General features: G+C 38.4%; 1 protein-coding gene across 1 annotated transcript in view; it reads left to right on the forward strand.

Moving 5' to 3' along the window:
• The first annotated feature begins 585 nt into the window (after nucleotides 1-585).
• The window catches only part of PTPRR (protein tyrosine phosphatase receptor type R), a 184,391-nt gene continuing 163,679 nt past the window's right edge, over nucleotides 586-21,297 (forward strand). Inside the window, exon 1 of the mRNA XM_040990059.1 lies at nucleotides 586-881. Within this exon, the coding sequence (XP_040845993.1) occupies nucleotides 819-881 (63 nt within the window). The 5' untranslated portion in view covers nucleotides 586-818. The remainder of the gene's footprint in view (nucleotides 882-21,297) is intronic.

Consider the following 21,297-nt stretch of genomic DNA (forward strand, 5'->3'; position numbering starts at 1 on the left):
TATGGCCATAGTACTTGTCAGAAAAAAAGAGAACAGAGATTGTTAGACAATAGGACATTGCAGTGAAAATGAATACATTCAGATATCTTTCCTCAGTGAGCTTAACATATACTGCAAGAATGTTTCAGAGTTGCATGTAGTCAATTATAATACATACATGCAAAGTAAGTGTGTATTAAGAATTGTATAGAATATCAAGTAAAAGAAAAAAACTTAACTATGATATAAATGTTTATATTTTGCGAAGCAGATAGGACACTGAAAATTAGAAGTCCAATGGACTACTAGAGCTGTGAGTTTAGGTAATGGAAGAAATGCCTTCCAAAATCAAATTAGCATGTCCAGTAGATAGGACTTTTTCAAATTACATTCTTGTCTGCCCATATAAAATCTCGGAGATGCCTCCACACCAGCAAGTGCGTTGTATATGTGGGAAACAATGAAACAGGGGATGAAGGTGGATACCAACTGGTCTAAATACTGCACAAGTTGAAGTCTCCCAAGAAAGATGCATTCCCTTTTGCAAGTATGTCTATCTCTCTTACTGATCTTTGCTTTCCTTTCTGTTTCTTTCTCTTTCAGAAAGCTTTTCAGGAAATAATGACCACTTTCTTGCGGTTCATCGGCAGAAGGGTGGAAAGCCAGTATTCGTTTATCAGCATACTCAAGATGTTGAGAAGAGCCTGGAAATAGTTCCACAAAAAATATATAAACACAGCTACCATTCCTCTTCTGTAGATCAAATACGCAAACGGCATCAAATTGTTAACTCAGCATTCCCCAGACCTGCATATGACCCATCTCTCAATCTACTTGCCATGTCTGGTCAGGATCCCGAAGTGGAAAACCTTCCAATCCCGGCAGCAAATGTAATTGTGGTGGTGAGTAGTACCGTGTTTGACTGATACTGAGGCTCTGTGCCCTTTGAGAAAGAAGACAATTGGTTATTACAGTGCTTCTCATTCTGGTGTTTCCTTCTGTGGTTTAGTTATTTTGTTTGCTTCATCCCAGAGAGAGAGAGAGAGATGAATCTGTATCCTTTGCTTATAGCACCATACCTGGTACATAGCAGAAGGTTAATGAATATCTGATTAAAAGTTACTTTAGAAAGGTTTGCAATGTAGGAGATCATGTTCTGTAGTAATCTTCCTATAATAATCTACTCTCAAAATAGGATTTTTTGGGTTAACCTGTGTGAAGAAATAGTACTTAATTGAAGACCATTTGGCTACCTCACTCAAATTGTAGCAGAGAGAGAAAGAGAGAAAGAAATAGAGAGAGACAACTATGAGGAAAGAAGTATAGGAATAGAAGAGGGTAGTTGTCAGTCACTGGAATAAATAAGATGGCTTGAGAGTAATTGATAGTTAATATCCCTAATATTACTGTAAAAAGTTACCTGTTATTAATCAAGATGATGCAATTCTTCCATTACTTATATTTTCAGAGTATGTACCCTAAATCAGAAATTACCAATTTGTAGAGGTCTTATAGTTTAAATATATAGTGAATTTGTTTCAGACCGCAGTTCCTCTGGTTTAAATGCTAATCAGAAGACCCACATTAAAACTATAAATCAGTAGCTAAATAGTTGCTATTGCATTTCTTTCTCAAATCAAATAGATTGAACTTTGAGATGAAGATAATGCAATGAAACTATGTTTGCATTTTGGTAATCTCATATTCAACAAATGTAATTAAGTTTAAGAAACTTTTAATTTACATGCAACACTTAGTATGAGAATTGACGGTCTATTCATTGAGTTTTTAGCTAGTACACACTGAGCATTTATTATGATACAGTTGTCATATAGACTGCCTTGAAATGGAGAAAAATGAAATAGGCTTTCTTGTTTTGCTTGAGAGATGTCTAGGTGTGGAATCTCAAAAAGTCAATAAAAATCACAGATTGAGAATACAAGATGAACTCTTGTTAAACGTGTGTGTGTGTGTGGGGGGGGGGAGGGGTTGGTCTACTGAAGTACTTGAACAAGATTCCTCCATTGGCATGAGTAACAGATGTGCTGAAGGTGAAAGTCTTGTATGTCACCATGTAGCTTTAGTTTTATATCATTATATATTCAGTGATGATAAGTGATGTTAGTGTCTGTACTTATGAGTGTGTCAATGCTAGGGCTCATGGGAGATATTTCTTCTAATAAACACTGTATACCCATAGACATTGACTTTTTTATATTTTCTACTCTTATTTTAATGACTTGTTTATTATTTATCGGAGGGATAAAGTTAGAGAGAAAAAGATAATCTTCCATCTGGTTCACTTCTTAATTGGCTGCAATGGCCAGGGCTGAGCCATGTAGAAGCCAGGCGCATAGGACTCCATCCAGATCTTCCATGTGGGTGCAGGGACCCAAGTTCCTGACCATCTTCCAACCTTTTTTTCCAGGAAGATTATCAGGAATCTAGGTTGGAATTGGAGCAGCTTGGACTTGAATGTGTGCTCATATGGGATGATGGCATTGCATACTCCACTGCTCCACGATGCAACCCCCTAATCCACTCTCAAGTCTGTGAGGATAGTTCAAGAAGTAGGTACAATCTTGGGATGTCATGTGCATTATAGTTCATATCAGAAGTGATAAAAGGCTTCAATAAGGAATTTTAGTGGCTCGGTTCACTTTCAGCACATTCGCTTCGAGGAGAAGCACTGCTTTTTCTTTAGGGTGATGATTACACCAAGACAATAGGGGATTTTGCTGAGTACTTCAGATCTAGCAGATGTTGTGGCTTTAGTAGCTTGCAATAATAACTGTTACTGTTTATGTTTTCCGTAATACATTTACATTAGTTATATGCATGACAACACAGGTAGGGTTACTTTTAAAATAAATCAACAATACTTAAAACATTAAAACATTTTGCTTCCTCAAAAAGCAAAAAGTGTTTACCTATAATTAAATAGTAGCTGCCCTTAAGGTCTATCAAGAAAAGAAGTATGGGAATTAAGCAAAGAGGATGTAAGAGATTTTCCTTAGGGTTAGCTTCATGGCTTTATGAGATTTTTAATATGTTTGTGCATATGCGGCATACATTTGTGTATTAAATATCCACATGTAACAGTGCAGGTCTTAACTACTTAATGAATATTGCAATGATACTAGTGAATTTACTTGTGTTTTGATTTGTTGTCAAAATGAGAAATGTTAATGAATATTGGTGTCGTGAACTACGGAAAATTATTTTTAAAAGTTAGCTCCTGCCTGAACATTTATTACATAATTTATAAATCTTCTCTGATCAGAGGAAAAGAACACTTTCCTCCCTCCAGTATTTCTTTCCAAGGTTATTGACACTGAATTTCAGAATAAGAAATTTAACAGGAGCACAAAAGATACATGTGTCACTCCTCTTTTCCTGATTTCCAGTTGCCACCACAAAAGCATTTGTCCATAAATGATGTTTTTCCTTTTTCATCTTTCTTTTGTAATCAGTAAAATCTGTAGTTTATTTGTTCCAATGAAAGGACAGCATAATTAGAATGTTTATACCAAAGAATGCTAATTATGTTCCAGAAACTCAATTAAGAAGCTGTTATTGGGGATTTTGTGCAGACACAATGTAGAAGGAATATGCATGATCTCAAGGTCAGTGCTATAGAAAGAGGGGGAGGAATGCCCTTATCAAATGTGTGCTGGAAACTTCATACCTCTTGCTACTGGGTCCCCAGGATTTTCACAGGTCTATAGGCCACAACAGCAGCAAAGAAGGAGCTTAGGGGGGTGTAAGTGAAGGGTGGAATGCATGTAGCTGCAGATCTTTCCAGTTCAGCATAGTTTATGGAGTGGAGCAGCTTCTTTAGCCAATATTTAAGAATACTGGGAGCTACTAAGGCTTTCAGAATACCAGGGGAGTGACTGAAGGGTAAGTAAAAAGGGTATGAAGGTGCTAATTGCCATATATCCCACGGAGAAAGAAAGGAAAAGAAGATGAAGAAAAGTGAATGAACGGGAGGAAAAGGAAGGGGAGCAAAAGGAAGTGGAGAGAAAGAAGAGAGGAGGGCAAGTAAAGAATACAAAGGCAAAGGGAAGAGAGAATGTGGACCTGCATGAAGTCAGGAGGAAAGTGTAAACACGTAAGATATCACAGTAGGTTTTCCAAAGCTGAGCTGGGTTTTATTAACATTGTTAGACTCAATGTTTCTTCTTTTGCTCACCACTCACCCAGACAAGCACAGATTCTATTTGTGTGGTTTTCATTTTTAACACAGAAAATTCCTAACAAATATATTACATAATTATTTGTATATTTGCTTGAAGAGAGAGAGAGAGAGAGAGAGAGAGAGAGAAGTTCCCACTTGTGGTTCACTCTCTAGTACCTGCAACACACAGGGTTGTACAGTCCAAAGCTAGAAGCCAGAGATTCGTTGGGTGTCCCAGATCAGCACAAGAGACCTGGACACTTGAGCCATCACCTCCCAGGGTGCATATTAGGTGGAGCTAGGAGTGATGCCTGGACACCTCAATATGGAAAGAGCTCATCCCAGTGGCATGTTAACTGCTGAACTGGTTTGACCTAACAGAGCTTTGCAGTCAAAGGACTGGGGTAACTGGATTTCAGTTGTAACCTGAGCACTTCTGGTTTATACCTCTCAGGTTAACTGTTGACCAGTTTTTGAGACTCATTTTCTAGTATGAAAAGGTCTTTGAAATTTCAGTGTTCTTGCTGCCTTGCCATAGTAAAACAACAACAGCAACAACCAAAACCTTTCTAGCATCTTCCACATTGTATGAAGGGTATAAATAATTACTGGACACTTTTAATATGTATATTGCTTTATTTATCGGTTTATATGAGTGCAATGAATGAAGGTATAAACAGTGAACACTTTTATGCATATTGGTTTACTTAAAATGCTATAGGAGTGCAGTGAATGTCCCACATAATGTTTAGTCTATAAATGTAGCGCTGGAATTTGAGCATATCAAGAAAGCTGCAACAATTAAGAATATGATGCTGCAGGTGACAACAAGTCCAAACCAGACCAGGAAAAATTTAGTGGTTCACTACTACTTTTCCTTTCCATTTGTTCCTCAAAATGATTGTGAATACTACAAGGTTGGAACTTCTCTATATTTTCCAACTGTAGTTCTGAAACAGTACCTGGAGCATAGCCAGGGCTCCAGAGCTGCTTGTCAAAAGAATGCATTGATATTAAAAAAAAAAAACCTCTAAAACTCATAATTAAGTAAATGGTCTTATTGTTTAGAAGATGTAATTTAGTGCACAATTTTAGCATTTGTTTACCCATCATTGCATTCCTTGCTTTGCATCTTCTCTCCCAACACTGAGTACATTTATTTTTATAAATCAAACTAGCCAGTCAATGAATACCTGATGATGGCTTAATTCATTCATAAGATTCAAAGTCACTTGGTTTGATATTTTCATAAAAATTAAAAATGAACCATAGTGTCCAGTTAGATTTTATAAAAAAAAAAAAAGTAACCTAGAAAGAAAAAGTCTGTAATTGTTGCGGGGTACGAGCGAGATCACACCTGACATGTCTAAGGTTTATTAAGGAGTCTTTATGAATCAAGCTTGGTGACAATAATCCCAAAAGGAACAAATGGTCATTATCCTTAAGTCCATCCATTAAGCTGAAGATCTATCTATGCCCCAGCTTCCCCAACAACATAAATTAACCTAAGAGACATGCAATGAACAACCTGGACACACTTAGAAAGCTGCAGACATTCACCTTTCCCTGGCTTCTCTGCCCACATTCTACTACTGCTAGGCCTCACCTCTCCTGGAACTCGTGATAGCACACAAACCAGAAACAACATTATTGGGCCCGGCGCAATAACGTAATGGTTAAGGTCCTCACCTTGAATGTGCTGGGATCCCATATGGGTACCGGTTCTACTCATGGCAGCTCCACTTCCCATCCAGCTCCCTGTTTGTGACCTGGGAAAGCAATTGAGGATGGCACAAAGCCTTGGGACCCTGCACCCGCGTGGGAGACCTGGAAAGAAGTTCCTGGCTCCTGGCTTCAGATCGGTGCATCACCGGTCGTTGCGGCCACTTGGGGAGTAAATCATTGGATGGAAGATCTTCCTCTCTGTCTCTCCTCCTCTCTGTACATCCGCCTTTCCAATAAAATAAACAAATCTTGAAAAAAACACCTCATTATTATATCCATTGTCCCATCTAAGCAGTACACAGGGACCATGCTCAGGGGATTACATGTCCTGGGTCAGCCAAGAGTTGAGGTGTCAGAGTAATGGAAGCATCTGGCCAGAAAGAGAGTGAACCCCTGCTTCACAGGCCCTTTAAAGGGGCTTGTGAGGGGGAGTGGTTACACAACAATGCAATACCGTCCCCTCTCAGTTGATAGCTGAGTCACAGGTGGGCAGGAGCGAATACCTAAGTGTTGTGGGTTAAGAAGTTGATTAGTGCTTATTGGGATGGGCAGGAACAGGAACTGGGCTTGTAGTTAAAAACACCTAGACTAATTGGACTGCCAATATCCTGTCTAATTTAGGATGTAGGGGGTGGTTGAGGATGGAATTAACATTCCATGGCTGTTAGGACCCACCTTCAGGACAGAGGGTAGGGGACACAGCCAAATTTCATTTGCCCACAGTCAATGGGTGCTGGCTATCACTGACTGCACCCCATAACAGTAATCCCCTTACAAGTTTATTTAATTTTTTCTGCTTAACCTAATGTATGTGCTTCCTATTAAATTATATTGTTAAGTAATCACTTTTTTTTTTAGTTTTATCCCCAAATGGCTGCATTTTGGAAAGTGGTGTGCTTGGATTTCCCCAAGCATTATTGTCTCCTTGCAAAATAGTCTAGAAGTAGAAATTCCATTCCTGAGTTTGGCATCCTGGCAGTCCTAACTGTCACCATCTGTTGCTTTTCTGCATTTCTAGCCACTAAGACAGCAAGGAACACACATTCAGAAAATGCGAGAGGCTAAGTTTCAGCAATGTCAATGTGAGTTTGCAATGCTGGACCATTTACTACCTCCATGTTAGAATGAGTGGAGTCTTGAGCAAGCTGTCTTAATTGATTACCAGGCAAAAGAAAACCCTTACGCTCTAGATATATAAATATCATCGTGTATAGAGAATAATTTAGTTACAATTTTGTTCTGATTCCAAAAGTTACATATTTCCATAAAATTGTAAATGTTTAGAATATACTATAGAGAAAGGAAGGAGATATAAAAATAATCTTTAGCCATTGGATAATCAGTGTCACCTTGACATTATATATATATATATATATATATATATATATATATAGTTTTCAAACAGTTCATGAGAGCTGTATATTAAGAAAAAAACATGCAAGGATTTTAAAATTTTCACATAAAATACATTTATCTTTTAGTTCCATTTTCTCATGCACTGTTTGAATTCCCCTGATGCATATACATTTTTATATGTACATACATTTTTTTCAAAAAAAACCACAATCTATATGCATAGATTTTATGCCATTTTTAAAAAACATTTATATTACAGATGTCTTTTTAAGTCAATAACTACTTCTACACATTTTTAAAGTGAATTAGACCATCTTATATATTGACTTATCCTTCATCATGTTCGTTGGCATAAAACATCTAATTCTGAGAAAGAGATATGAAAGTTCAATCTATTAAACACAGTATTCTTCTCTTAGAACTGTTCAAACAGTTCAACAAAATAGGCTGGCCAAAATAAAAAGGATGTTCTGTTCAGAAAAAATGTCAAAATATTTTATTTCAAGAATTTTTGATGAAAACACAAACTGCTCCTCCTCTTTATGTCAGAGCCTGAACATCATTTCTTTCTCCAAAATTCCACAGTAATTTTAAAAATTGGAATCTGCAGATAAACAAAGGGTATATTTTCTTTGGAGAAAATATTTAATTGGAACTCTCAGTTTTCTCTCTAAAATTGTCTCTGGTTTTCCAGTTTGGAAGAACTATTCTTGTGTATACTCACTGAGTGACTTTGATCCTTTTTCTTGCGTTCATTTTTTCTGTTTCTCTCTAATCACAAACACTTGTACATACTGCACACTAATTTGGGACTATGCAATGCTTTTACTTTAAACTCTATTGGGCAATCATATTGGACTTTCTGAATACCCATTTGTGCCCATACGTGATGAGATGGACATCATTAAGCAAATACTCTCTCTCAATATGATCTCTATGACTGACATGATAGAAAAGTTTTTTCTTTCATCTTCTTTTATGAAAATGCAGGTAGTAAACATTTCTGAAAGTTTTCTTGCTGGGCAGCATTATGAAGCTTATTCAGTGTGTTATTTGGCACCTGGGCTGAGTCAGGAGTTCAGACTTAATGTGGCAGAGCACATGTAAGGAGGGGGTGAAAAACTTAGGAAAAGAAAAGGATGAGATGCAGATGGTTACTGTGGAGGAAGAAGAAGAATACCAGCACAGAGAAGAGATATTTGGGGATGTCAGCACTGCACCGCATAAATTTTTTGGCAATCCTGACCACCCAAACCATCCCAGACAAGCATCAAGCTGTCATGCCTATCAGCATCCGTTTCCTGATCCTTTCATTTGTTTCTAGAGAACTGGCTGTGACCTTGTCGCAGAAGCACTTGCCTTCTGATTGAACTTAATGAGGTGCACGGTACACGGCAGTTCTTAAACACTTGAATCAACAAAAGGAGAAAATCTTCAAACCAAGAAAATGGGAGTATAAAGGGATTGCATAAGGAGTAAAATCCTTAGCATATCTTGGATGCATTGCTATAATTTACCACAACATAAGTAATATCTTACCAGCTTACCAGAAAAATGATGAAGATTAGGGGGAAAATAACTGAAAAAAAATCACTATCAGAAAGTGTGTGGCTCAAATCTTTGCTATGCTTTCACTAGTTGTGACTTTTGTGCCTTATTTAATCTACCCATAGTCTGTTATTTTTAAAATAGGATAAAAACACCTTATAGAGGTGTGGAGATTAAGACATCTATCCGATACACTTACACTTTACATAATACACATTTAGCACACAATAAATAATAACTACACAGATGAAAGTAGTTTAATAATGCTGAGAACTGGACTAGCAGTAAGTTCAGATCAACTGAAACCCATGGATGTTGCAGGACATGCCACCTCTCTGGTTCAGATCAACTGCAGGAAATCTAGAAGGAAGTCTAAGCATTACAAAATTCATGTCAAGGAATATCAGTGGTAAGTGTCAGGTGAATGTTTGATAAATTTCAAGAACAGAGATGATTCACATAATCTTATTCCTAGTCATTATGGAAGAATAAAGAAACAATAAATATGGGTAAACTTAGAGTGTTTCTGTCTGAGATGACCTGCTTGACTCTTATTTTTTGTTCTCTTTCTTCCAAAGTGTTTATTTTTTTAGGGGAGGGTGAGCATTTGGCACAGTGATTAAGAAGCCATTTGGGATGCCTGCACCTCATATTAGAGTGTGTGAGAGTTTGCATCCACTTCCATTTTCCTGATAATATGAACCCTAGGAGTTTGCAATTCACGTAGTCCCTGCCATGACGTGAGAGACCTGTATTGAATTATAGGCTCCTGGCTTTAGCATCACCCAGCCCTACAATTTTGTAGGCTATATGACACATTAATTTCTCTCTCAATGATATTTCTCTCTCTCTCTCTCTCTCTCTCTCTCTCTCTCTCTCTCACACACACACACACATACGCACACGCACACATACACACATGCTTTTTCCTTTCATTTCTCTCTTCCTTGTTTAAAATGAATGCAAAAAAAATAGACATGTATACAAGCATACATCAAGGGAAGATTTCAAGGTCTCCTGGCAGTACTTCAGCCTGGCATGTTGATGGTGTCCTATATGCTCCAAGAAGCTGGGACGTGAGTAACAGTCATGGCAGCGACTGTGGATATGGGTATTGGGACTGTCATACCTTCTCTGTATCATAATTAGCAATGAAGTCCCAAGAATCTAGAAAATTATCAATAATGGATAGAGTCTAAATACAGAATCTTTAAGGCAAGGTCAGTGTTGATACTGAATGAAAAATATACTAAATTAGAAGAACTTTTTTGCATATTCCCTCCAGCAGAATCTGCTTTCAATTTTGTTCTTGGAGTTTGGAGACAAAGATGTTGATGTTGTGATAAAGTGTCCCAGGCATTGTCAATAGAATAAAGGTCAGTGATACAGTTTTAAAAGAAGTAATAATAGAGTTATAAGCATACAACTGAACACTAAATCAAAGGTGGGAAATGTCTGAGCTTTGTGCCTTATCAGGCCAGAGAAATCATTTGTCATGGCCCTGCCATGGCAAAACAGGTGGGACTCAAAATTCAATAAATCAATAGCAACCTAATGATTTTTTTTTTAAAGATTTATTTTTATTATTTTTTATTGGAAAGGCGGATATACAGAGAGGAGAGAGAGAGAGGAAGATCTTCCATCCGATGATTCACTCCCCAAGTGAGCCGCAACGGGCCGATACTATGCCGATCCGAAGCCAGGAGCCTCTTCCGGGTCTCCCACGCGGGTGCAGGGTCCCAAAGCTTTGGGCCGTCCTCAACTGCTTTCCCAGGCCACAGGCAGGGAGCTGGAAGGGAAGCGGGGCTGCCGGGATTAGAACCGGCGCCCATATGGGATCCCGGGCGTGCAAGGCGAGGACTTAACCACTTGCGCCACCGCGCCACCGCGCCGGGCCCAACCTAATGATTTTTAAGTTTCTAATTTTCTATGACCTGGCAATAATGCTATAAAATCTCTAAATGGCTCTTGGCAGGAAAAAGGGTTCCCTATTCCCGCACTAAGTGAAGTAACCTAACACAAAGTGTTGGTCTCAATAGTATTGTAGTAATGACTGAATATACTTCAAAATTACACACACACACATATATATATGAAATGCTTATTTGCCCATTACATGTCTTTTTCAGAGAAAAAATCTCCTTCGCTAGTGCTCTTTAAATGAATGGCTATTCCAAACATATTTGTGTTTCTTCTCACTGTCAAATCCATCCTTTGTGTTAGACATACTTGGTTATACCTTCTTGGATTTTCATAAGGGAGATTGATTAGAATCTTAAGGATTGCAATGTTTTTCCTGTCTAAGAACAAAGAGGTACAATAGAGTGTTCAACCGGGAAAGCTACAGGTTGCTTCTTTGTGTTCTCAGTCACTGGGTTGGATTCTCGCTCTTCCTTGGTATCAGTATGGTTTTAAGCAGGAAATTCAGGCCATAAACAGCAAAACCTGTACTGAAAGGGCTTCCTGGCCAACTCTTAGATATAGGTTTTTAAAATGTAGAGGATAGTTAGTTATGGAAAAAAAGAATTTTAAAAACTCCTCATGTGTAACAACCTTTGTTGCCTTCTATATCTTAATTCTGATTATTTAAATTACAAAAATTATCAAGCCAATAAAGTGAAGTTTATTCCAAGCTGGATTGTAAGGAAGAGCCGAGTTGTTTCTCATGAGTAACTAGTGTACATCATGGAAACTGGAAGCAAACCGGTAAGATCTATAAAGAACCATGAACAATAAAGATAATGAGATTCTTGGACATGCAAAGATTTTGACTGGATAGTTAATGCTTACCAGTAAAATTATTCAATTAATTAACCAAGAAAATGCATTCGGTGTCTCCTGTGTCCTAGGCACTGATTTCTCAGGACAATACTGAAACACATGCTGATAAACACAGGCATTGTGGCTACGTAGTTCATAGTCTGCTGTGAGAAAACTAAATAGTAAACAAGTGAACATGATCATTTCAGATAGCGTTGAGAGCAATGAAAAAACAAAACAGATAGTGAAGGATTAAAATTAGATAGTGAAGGATTCTGTTGAGTATTCAAGCGTATTCAGGAATCAAATCCAGGTGCAACTTCTAAATAAAAGTTGGGTGGTAGAATAATAATATCATAGTTAGCAGAATTATGTTAAAACCCAAAATTAGGCTTTTGTTGATAGCATTTCCTTCAATGACATAGTTAACTATCTTGTACTTTAGCTACCTCATTTATAAGAATGATACCAACAATATCCATCCTATTAGTGATGGGAATTAATGAGATAATGCATTCAAAGCATTTAGCATCATGTCTGACTCACTGTATGATTTCTATAAATGTGCTGCTAATATCAGCATAGTCTGGAACACTATATCTTTCCCATTGCAGTACCAATAATACTTATATACATCCTGTGCCACAAGTTGGCTTCTAAGTATATCTTCAAATGCTGCAAATCATGCTTCCCTGCCAGAAAGCTGAGAGCCAAATTTGTGGTCTACTTCTAACAAATACAGAAAATTTCACTCCGAGCGCCTTATTTATTTTGTGATCTAACCTCATTCTTGGCTGAATTTGTTCTTCATTCTTTTTCCTTCTAATTCAATTTCCTGACTTCCTTACTTTTTATTCAATTTTGTTTGGTATTATATTTTGTTTTTATGAGCTGCCATAAATCCTTCCGTAATATGTTCTGTCTAAATAAATTGTCACTGCAACCAAACAGTAATCAGTTTGAGCAAGTTGAGTATGAATGGCGCACAGCAGGGAATCCTGCTGTAGGGAGACTTTATTTACCCATTGGGTAAGAAAGTATAGTTCATAAAAAAGAGCTCAGATATGTGCAATGATCTGTTGGCTCATTGCTCAGCAGATCCAGATCTCAGTCCGTCTCTGGTGGCAGGACCGATCCTTACCCCGATGTGAAAGGCGTGAGGTAGGGAGAATAGAATTGTGGTAGAGGAAGATATTCTGAGTTCACATCTGTGTTTATGTAGGAGTGCATACGTCTGTTCTATGGCTGACCGCTTCTGAGATCATGAACAAAGCAATAAACAGTCTTACCTTCATCTTAATAGTAATGATAATACTTGATCTGGCTTCTACATATAATTCTTGCTGTGGTCAATGAATGCATTCCATATAGGGCAATGCATTGTAATGATGTCAGCTGTTATAACTGTAGTGGTGAGGCAGATGATGATGGCAATGAGGAGGAGGATGGTCAATGCTATTGCAGATCTACTCTAATCACAGGGAAAATCCAGTGCTGTATTGGGCTTCTTGCTTTTTTTTTGTACACATCAAGTAGATATTTTTCATATTTCAGTTGAAGTAAATGGCATTGCTTATGATCTGGGTCACACAGCCTGCATATTCATATGTGGTGTCCTGGCTAGAACCCTTTTTAGGTTTCATTTCTGATTACTTTCTCTTCCCTGCCTGAATGTGGGCTTTGTTCAGCCAACTGCTACTTCAGTTCCCCAGAGATTGGACACCTGCCTCCTCACAGTTTTGTCTTTGAACTCAGATCTCACAGATAGCCTATACCTCTACCTGCTGGTAGTTTGTCATGTTGCCATGGGCCACCTTCTTGTGAAACACCCCACCTGCTACTCTTCTCTGCTGAGAGCCTAAATATATTTTCCATCACTCAGAATGTGCAACTGAACACAGCCATATGTTCACCTCCTATCACCTGTTTTTAGATACAGCTACTACTTTTCAGCTAAAAACAATGTAATGATTCTCCTTGGGATCTTAACAATGGCTGAGCCATCAGTAAGTTCTCATTGAATTCTCTTTAAAAAATAGTATTAACAGTGGGCCCAGTATGGTAGAGTAGGGGCTGAAGTCCTCGCCTTGTATGCACCTAGATCCAATATGGCTACTGGTTCGTGTCCTGGCAGCCCTGCTTCCCATCCAGCTCTCTGCTTGTGACCTGGGAAAGCAGTCAAGGTTGGCCCGAAGCCTTGAAACCCTGAACCCATGTGGGAGACTCAGAAGAAACTCTGGGCTCCTGGCTTTGGATCAGTGAAACTCCTGCCATTCTGGCTGCTTGGGGAACTAATCGGCCAGTGGAAGATCTTCCTTTCTCTCTCTCCTCCTCTCTGTATATCTGATTTTCCAATAAGAATAAAATAAATTTTGTAAAAAAATGTATTACTAACACTAAGGCAGGATAGCTCTCAACTGATTAGGGAATATTGGGTAATAAATATTCCATATGCTCAAATACACACTCCAGATAAGTAATTCTTCCCTTTATGTTGGAATACAGACATATTTTATTTTTAAGACTTACTTATTTTTATTGGAAAGACAGATGTAGAGAGAAGAAGGAAAGACAGAGGGAGATCTTCCATCCTATGATTCACTTCCCTAGTGGCCGCAACAGCCGGTGCTGCACCAATCCGAAGCCAGGAACCAGGAACTTCTTTCCAGGTCTCAGACGCGGGTGCAGGGTCCCAATGGTCTGGGCTGTCCTTGACTGCTTTCCCAGGCCACAAGCAGGGAGCTGGATGGGAAGTGGAGCTGCCAGGATTAGAACTGGTGACCATTGATTTCAAGGTGAGGACCTTAACCACTACACTATTGCACCAGGGCCTGGATATATTTTTAATTTATATTATATATTTTGATATTTTAAATATGCACATGGTTATTTTTATTGTTATTTATGAGAACTAAATCATATACTGAACAACTTACTTTTCTTAGATATACCTTATGGTCTTCAGATATAACTTTAACTTATGTTTTGTAAATATATGCATAGTTTTCATGCTTATACATATCCCATTTCCTTAAATTAATTTTCAGAATTAATGTACATACAAGTTGTTTGCTCATTTCCTTCTTTGCATATGTGTTTTGTGTTGCCACACAAAATGACTGCCGCAATTATCTTTTTTTTTTTAAGATTTATTTTTTTTATTTTTTTTTATTGGAAAGGCGGATATACAGAGAGGAAGATCTTCCGTCCGATGATTCACTCCCCAAGTGAGCGCAACGGTCGATACTATGCCGATCCGAAGCCAGGAACTTCTTTCCAGGTCTCCCACTTGGGTGCAGGGTGCCAAGGCTTTGGGCCATCTTCAACTGCTTTCCCAGGCCACAGGCAGGGAGCTGGAAGGGAAGCGGGGCTGCCGGGATAGAACCGGGGCCATATGGGATCCCGGGTGTGCAAGGCGAGGACCTTTAACCACTTGTGCCACCGCGCTGGGCCCTGCCGCAATTATCTTTTATGAACACCTCTAGAGAAAAAGAAATATACATAAAGACTTCAAAACAATTGATGAGAAAATGAAATTAAAATATAAACTAATTTGGATGCAAAAATATCTAAATCCATGCATACTTGTTCATAGTACATATTTCCATAAACATTCTGAAGAGCCATTATGTCTATATTTGTGTGTATAAATAATGTAAATATAAGACTGTACTGCTAGGCCCAGTGTGGTACCTAGCAGCTAATCCTTGCCTTGCATGAGCTGGGATCTCATGTGGGTGCTGGTTCATGACCAAGCAGCCCCAATTCCCATCCAGCTTCCTGTTTGTAGCCCCGGAGAGCAGTTGAAGACGGCCCAAAGCCTTAGGACCCTGCACCCACGTGGGAGACCCAGATGAAGCTCCATGTTCCTAGCTTTGGATCGGCGCAGCTCCAGCCATTGTGGCCACTTGGGGAATGAATCATTTGACAGATGATCTTCCTCTGTGTGTCTCCTCTTCTCTGTATATCTGACTTTGCAATAAAAATAAATAAATCTTTCAAAAAACAAGACTGTACTGCTTGGTACATTTATGTATGTTATATAATGTGAATGAGATGGGTTTTTAAGAGAAATTCTTTAGAGCAAGAAAGCTTTAATTAATATATTAACAAATTTATTATTTCCTGAAGAGTTGAAGCAGTTCACCCCTCTAGTGGTCAGGCATAAAGGTGCCTGATTTACTCAATATCTCTTGAACTGTTTAATTAATAATTTAAACAATCATTTCTGGCTAGATTATATTTCATTCCTGCCTCTGTTTGTATTTCCGTGACTAGGAAATGGATTGAGCGTATCTCATTCATACTGGTTGTTTGGATTTCATCTCATGCAGATTGCTCTTTCTTATTTGATAATCAGAGATTATCTTTCCCCTTATTTATTGGGACATAATCCTTTTGTCTACAATATGAATTGCAACTATTTCTTCCTATGCATTAGTTTCCCTTTTTGCTGTATTTTTGGCGGGGGGTGGGGTAGGGTGGGGATCACATTTTTAACTCTGTGGCAAGTGTTTGGTACATCAATAGAGGCATCTGCTGGGATATCTCCAAGCCATATCTCTGATTTAAGTTCTGGCCCTTCTGCTTTCAATCCTGGCCTCCTGTTAGTGTGTACCTTGGCAGGAACCAGAAAACTCATGCACATGAACTCCCATCACCCACATAGGAGACTCAGATGAAGTGTCTGGCTCCTGGCTTTTATGTCTGACCCAGCCTGGGTTGGGAGGAGTGAATCAGTAAACTGAAGATCCCTCTGTCAGTGTCTCTCTGACTTTCAAATAAAAAGGAAATGAGTAAGTTTTAAATGCATAATTGTTTTATGTTCAAATATTTTTAGTTACTCGCTTTTAAAATCTTCTCACGATTGCTTTTTTTTTTCTTCTTAACATGATCAATCATAAAACACAGACCTAACACACTTATCTGTTCCTGATGTGTGGCTAAATACATAGAATATATAGATATTCTTTTTACTTTCTTCCCCTTCCACTCATTTCCTTTCCCTCAATCACCTGAGCTACATATCCCTTGGTTACTAAGAGCCCAATATGCATTTTTCCACTTGCTGTCTTCATGCTCCATCATATACACATATATTTATATATGTACACTTGCACAATCATACACAAATGTGTATATGTATATGTACATAAACATACAAAGGGATTTTTAAAAATTTATTATTTTTAGTTGAAAGGCAAAATTTATAGAGAAAGAGAAAAAATGGGGGAAAAAAAAAAAACAATTTGCTACCTGGTTCACTCTCCAAATGGTCGTAATGTTGGGAGTTAAGTCAATCTGAAGCCTGGAGACAGCAGCTTTTTTTTTTTCAAATGAACCATGTGACTACAGAGACCCAATGCATTGGAACATTCTCCACTGCTTTCCCAGACACAATAGCAGGGAGCTGGATCAGAAGTGGGACAGCCGAGATTTGAACCAATGCCTATATGCAATGTTTTTTGGATGGTGCATACTTCTTAAGGGCATGGTTACACCATAGTTTATTCAATCATTCCTCTTTTAATGAAAATTCATGTAATTTCCACTTTTACTTTGGAAAAATGTCTTTGTGCAAATGCTGCTACATGCTAGTGCTTCTATTTCTATGGAACAGATGGCAGAAGTGAGATTGCTGGGTTGAAATAAAACATAGCTGGACTTGTTTCTCAAAGGATAATTTTAATTTGTACTTCTACCCATAAGTACTAAAATATTCTCCCTCAACTCCAAGAGCCATGTTGCTGCCATTTTATTTTTGTGACTGATAGGTGTAATTTTACACATGATATTACTCCGGCTTCCTAAAGAAGCAACCGAGAATAACTTATTCTTTCTGAATGACTCCAGATCATTTGTCTATTTTTATTTAATTGTGTAGCCCATTTGCTTTGAAAAATTTCTGGCCTCAGAAAAAAAATCAGTGTCCCTGCCTGTGTGCCTAACTCCAGTGGTGCCCTCAACCATGCCTCCACCCCACCTGCTTTGCTGTTTTTGTTGTGTCTCAATAGTTTGGATGTTCAAATCCAAGGACCATATTTATTCAATACATTTCAATATCAGGCAATAGAACTCTACTGAAGGCCCAAAGAGAACTCATAATGTCAGCTTGCTATTTTAGTAATCACGCAGTTACTTTCCAAAAAGTTTGTCTAGTTGATAAAGAGCACTTAAAAGGCTTGGGTTTTGTTATTTAAAGTTGTTTAACTGCATTGTCAGTCTCTCCAGGGCAGAAATAGCCTGAAAATCTAATTAGCACATGCTAGAGAAACTACTGTTTTTGAGATAGTGGGAAAATGGAGAAGGGAAAGGCAAAGGGGGGAGAGAGAGAGAGAGAGAGAGAGAGAGAGAGAGAGAGAGAGAGAGAGAGAGAGAGAGAAATCTTCCATAGTTCACTCCCTAAATAGCCACATTGGGCAAGGTCAGTCCCAAGTAGGAGCCAGCAGCTTCTTACAGGTCTCCCTCTTTGCATGGCAGGGACATAAAGACTCAGGCCATCTTCCTCTGCTTTCCCAGGTGTTTTAGAAGGATGCTGGATCAAAAGTGGGGCAGCTGGTACTGGGTTGGTACCCATATGGAATGCCATCATTGCAGGTGGCAGCTTTGTCAGCCATACAGCAAAGCCAGCCCCTAGGGAAACTTTTTAACTTGGATTTACCAGCATACAAAAATACGGTTATTTTTATTATGATACACTGATGAATTCTGCAGTGTTGTTCATTTATACCCACTCTCCCTACATCCTGCTACCATGTCTCTAAATTTCACAAACAGTCTGGGTTTTAGAGTATTCCAAATACTGATACCTAGGAACATTTATTTTCTCATATATGTTCATGATATGCTCTCATGGTAAAAGTGCAGACTATGAGGCTGATATGGTGGCGTAGCAGTAATAGCCGCTGTCTGTCCTGCCTGCTTCCCATACGGGGACCAGTTCATGTTCCAGCTCTTCCATTTCTAATTCAGTTCCTGTTTGTAGCCGAGGAAGAGTAAACTAAGATGACAAAATGCTCCTGCTTTTGCACCCAGCGTTGGAGATGCAGATAAAATTCTTGATTCCTGCTTCTACTTGGCCAAACTGCAGTCATTGTGGCCATTGGGGAGGGAACCAGTATATGAAAAAGCTGTATCTTTGTCTATCTCTGTAACTGTCAAATAAATCTTTCAGACAATAAATCTTTTTTAAAAAATTGTGTCTGTGTTCATAGCATAGTCTTAGGTAAAATTATAATCTATGAGATGAGCTTTTTCAGATTTCACCTGAGTTGAATTGTGACATGTTTATCCTTATGGCTCTGTTTTATTTCATAAAAGTGTGTTTTTTCCAAATGACAAGACTTCATCCTTTTTATGACCGAGTAATATTCCATCATGTATTTGTACTGCGTTTTCCTTATATAAGCATCAGCGAATGTAAATTTCACATCAGCTAAAGTTTCTCTTTCTTGGCTGTTTAGCTTAGTGCTGCAGCTAAACATGAATCAGCAGGTGTCTCTTTGGCAGACTGAGACATTTCCCTTGAACATGGATCCATTAGAGGGATTGTTAGATCGTGCGATGGCTCTTTCTTTAACTTTTTGAGGAACCTCCATACTCTTTTCCACAACAACTATATTAGTATATTCCCACAGTGAACAGAGGTTTCTTTTTTTCCACATTCTTCCTCACTACCACCTGTTTCCCTTTGTCATGTTGGCATTAGAGCTTCTTACACGAATAAGGTGAATTCTCCTTTGCCGTTTTCATTTACATCCCCTTGATGATTAGTGATGTGTATTTTGTCATGATCTTATTAGACATTTATAGGTTTTGCTTTGACAGAAAAATCTGTTTAGTTGATCTAAATTGTAGTCAGATATACATACAAGTTCTGGTGTTTCATTGCATAAATAATAATTTACTGTATATTTCCCTTTCAATAACAAGTTAAAGCACAGGATTTTGTGGTTTTTCGGTGTAAAGAATTGTTCCGTGTTTGAGAATATAGAGATGCTTACTCTTATTGGACATTGCATCACACAATGTGTTCCAAATATTGCTTGATACCAAATAAAAAACCTTGGGACCCTCTACCCATGTGGGAGACCTGGAAGAAGCTTCTAGGTCCTGGCTTCAAATCAGCTCAGCTCCAGCTGTCACGGCCATTTGGGGCATGAGCCAGCAGATAGAAAATCTTTCTGTCTCTTCTCTCTCGTTAAATCTGACATGCCTTTACAATAAAATTAAGTAAACCTTCTTAAAAATCTATTTTAAAAAACTTTTGAAATTACATTTGAAAAAAAAATCAGTTGGTTGTTTGTGTAGCAATTTAAAAACTGGAACCTAGACAAATGTCTCCGTTAGCGATAATGCAGATGGAGCAACATAGTATGAGTTTAGTGCTATATATCAACACTCTTCCAGAAAAAGCTCCTGAACCAATGGATTCTCAGATTTTTGTTCCCATGGATTTCTCCTCAATGAGAAAATCTCTACCTCACTTAAACATTTTTTTATCCTGGTTCCTTTTACTTCTTTTTTTTTTTTTTTTCTCAACAAAGGTGGTTTTCTGCTAAAGGCTGGCACTTCAAGTCAGTTTGGCTACAGAATAGAAACGTTCCAGTGAAAATAGCTTTAAAATTATGATTCCTATAAATCATTCTCATTGTAAGTGAAAGCATTAGGCACCTTGATTTTCCAGGAGCTTTGATTGACGTGGGTTAGTTTCTCAGGGTTCTATCGTTCCCAGGCACTGACAAGAGGGAGTGCGTCTCAAAGCTCAGCTCCAAATCATGGAAAATTTGTCAGCCTGATCATTTTACTGCAGAGTGAAGTATGGCTCGTTTCGACTCCTTGATCTCCAGAAGAAGGGATCTTGTATACCACCTGTCCGACTCATTCATTTGTAAACAGGCTGGAATGATGAGGTGGCTTGGGGAGGATGGAAAGCCTTGCAGGACCAAGGAACCTCAAGTCAAATATTCTGAATCTTATTTTTTTTTCTCATAAAGATTAGAATCTTAACATCTGCACAATTTCCTCACAAAGATTATAGGGTGGATAAATGAACTGATGAACATGAAAGCACTTTGAAATATTTATGCTATGCACAAATGCCAGATGTCATTAAAAATTGTTTTAAAGGTTATTGCTACATTTGTTTTAGTAAAAAGATAATTTAATGGTATTTCAAGAGTTTGTGGAAGATGGAATCAAAAGATTAGCCTATTATGGTGCAAAAAAAAAAATTTGAAATCCCTGAAATTGTTCTCTTAGTACTCATTTTTGTGAACTCGTGAGAATGATCAGTTGAATTAGCAGTTCTCTGTCTGGGTTCTCCTCCCAAGCTCCCAGTGAAAGTCGCTTCCCACCTGGTTGCTGGTGGAGTTCTGGCTGCTGGTGGAGTTCAGATCGCTATTAGCTGAATGCTGCTGTAGTATCAGTCACTGCAACACCACACCGTCGTGTCCACTGCTTTCCTGTGTCTGTCAGTCTCCAGGTACCCCTCTGCTGTTGTTCTGTCCTCTCCTATTTCCTGGAATGTGTTCTCTCTGCTTCATCCTGATTAAATGTTTCTCCGTCTGTTTAAACGTGTCCTTACCCTATTCCACCATCTTGATTCTCCAAAAATCCCCAATTTTGGTTATGGTTTTAGTATTTCTCAAAATATGCTCATACCCATTGCCTGCTTTTCTCACGATGAAGCCAATGAATTCAGTGTTGCTTTTATGTTTCACTGGAGGCAAAAAATTCCACCTTTCACT

The sequence above is a fragment of the Ochotona curzoniae genome, unplaced genomic scaffold (assembly GCF_017591425.1).
Source record: "Ochotona curzoniae isolate NIBS_2020 unplaced genomic scaffold, NIBS_Ocur_1.0 contig_1014, whole genome shotgun sequence".
Classification (NCBI taxonomy): domain Eukaryota; kingdom Metazoa; phylum Chordata; class Mammalia; order Lagomorpha; family Ochotonidae; genus Ochotona; species Ochotona curzoniae.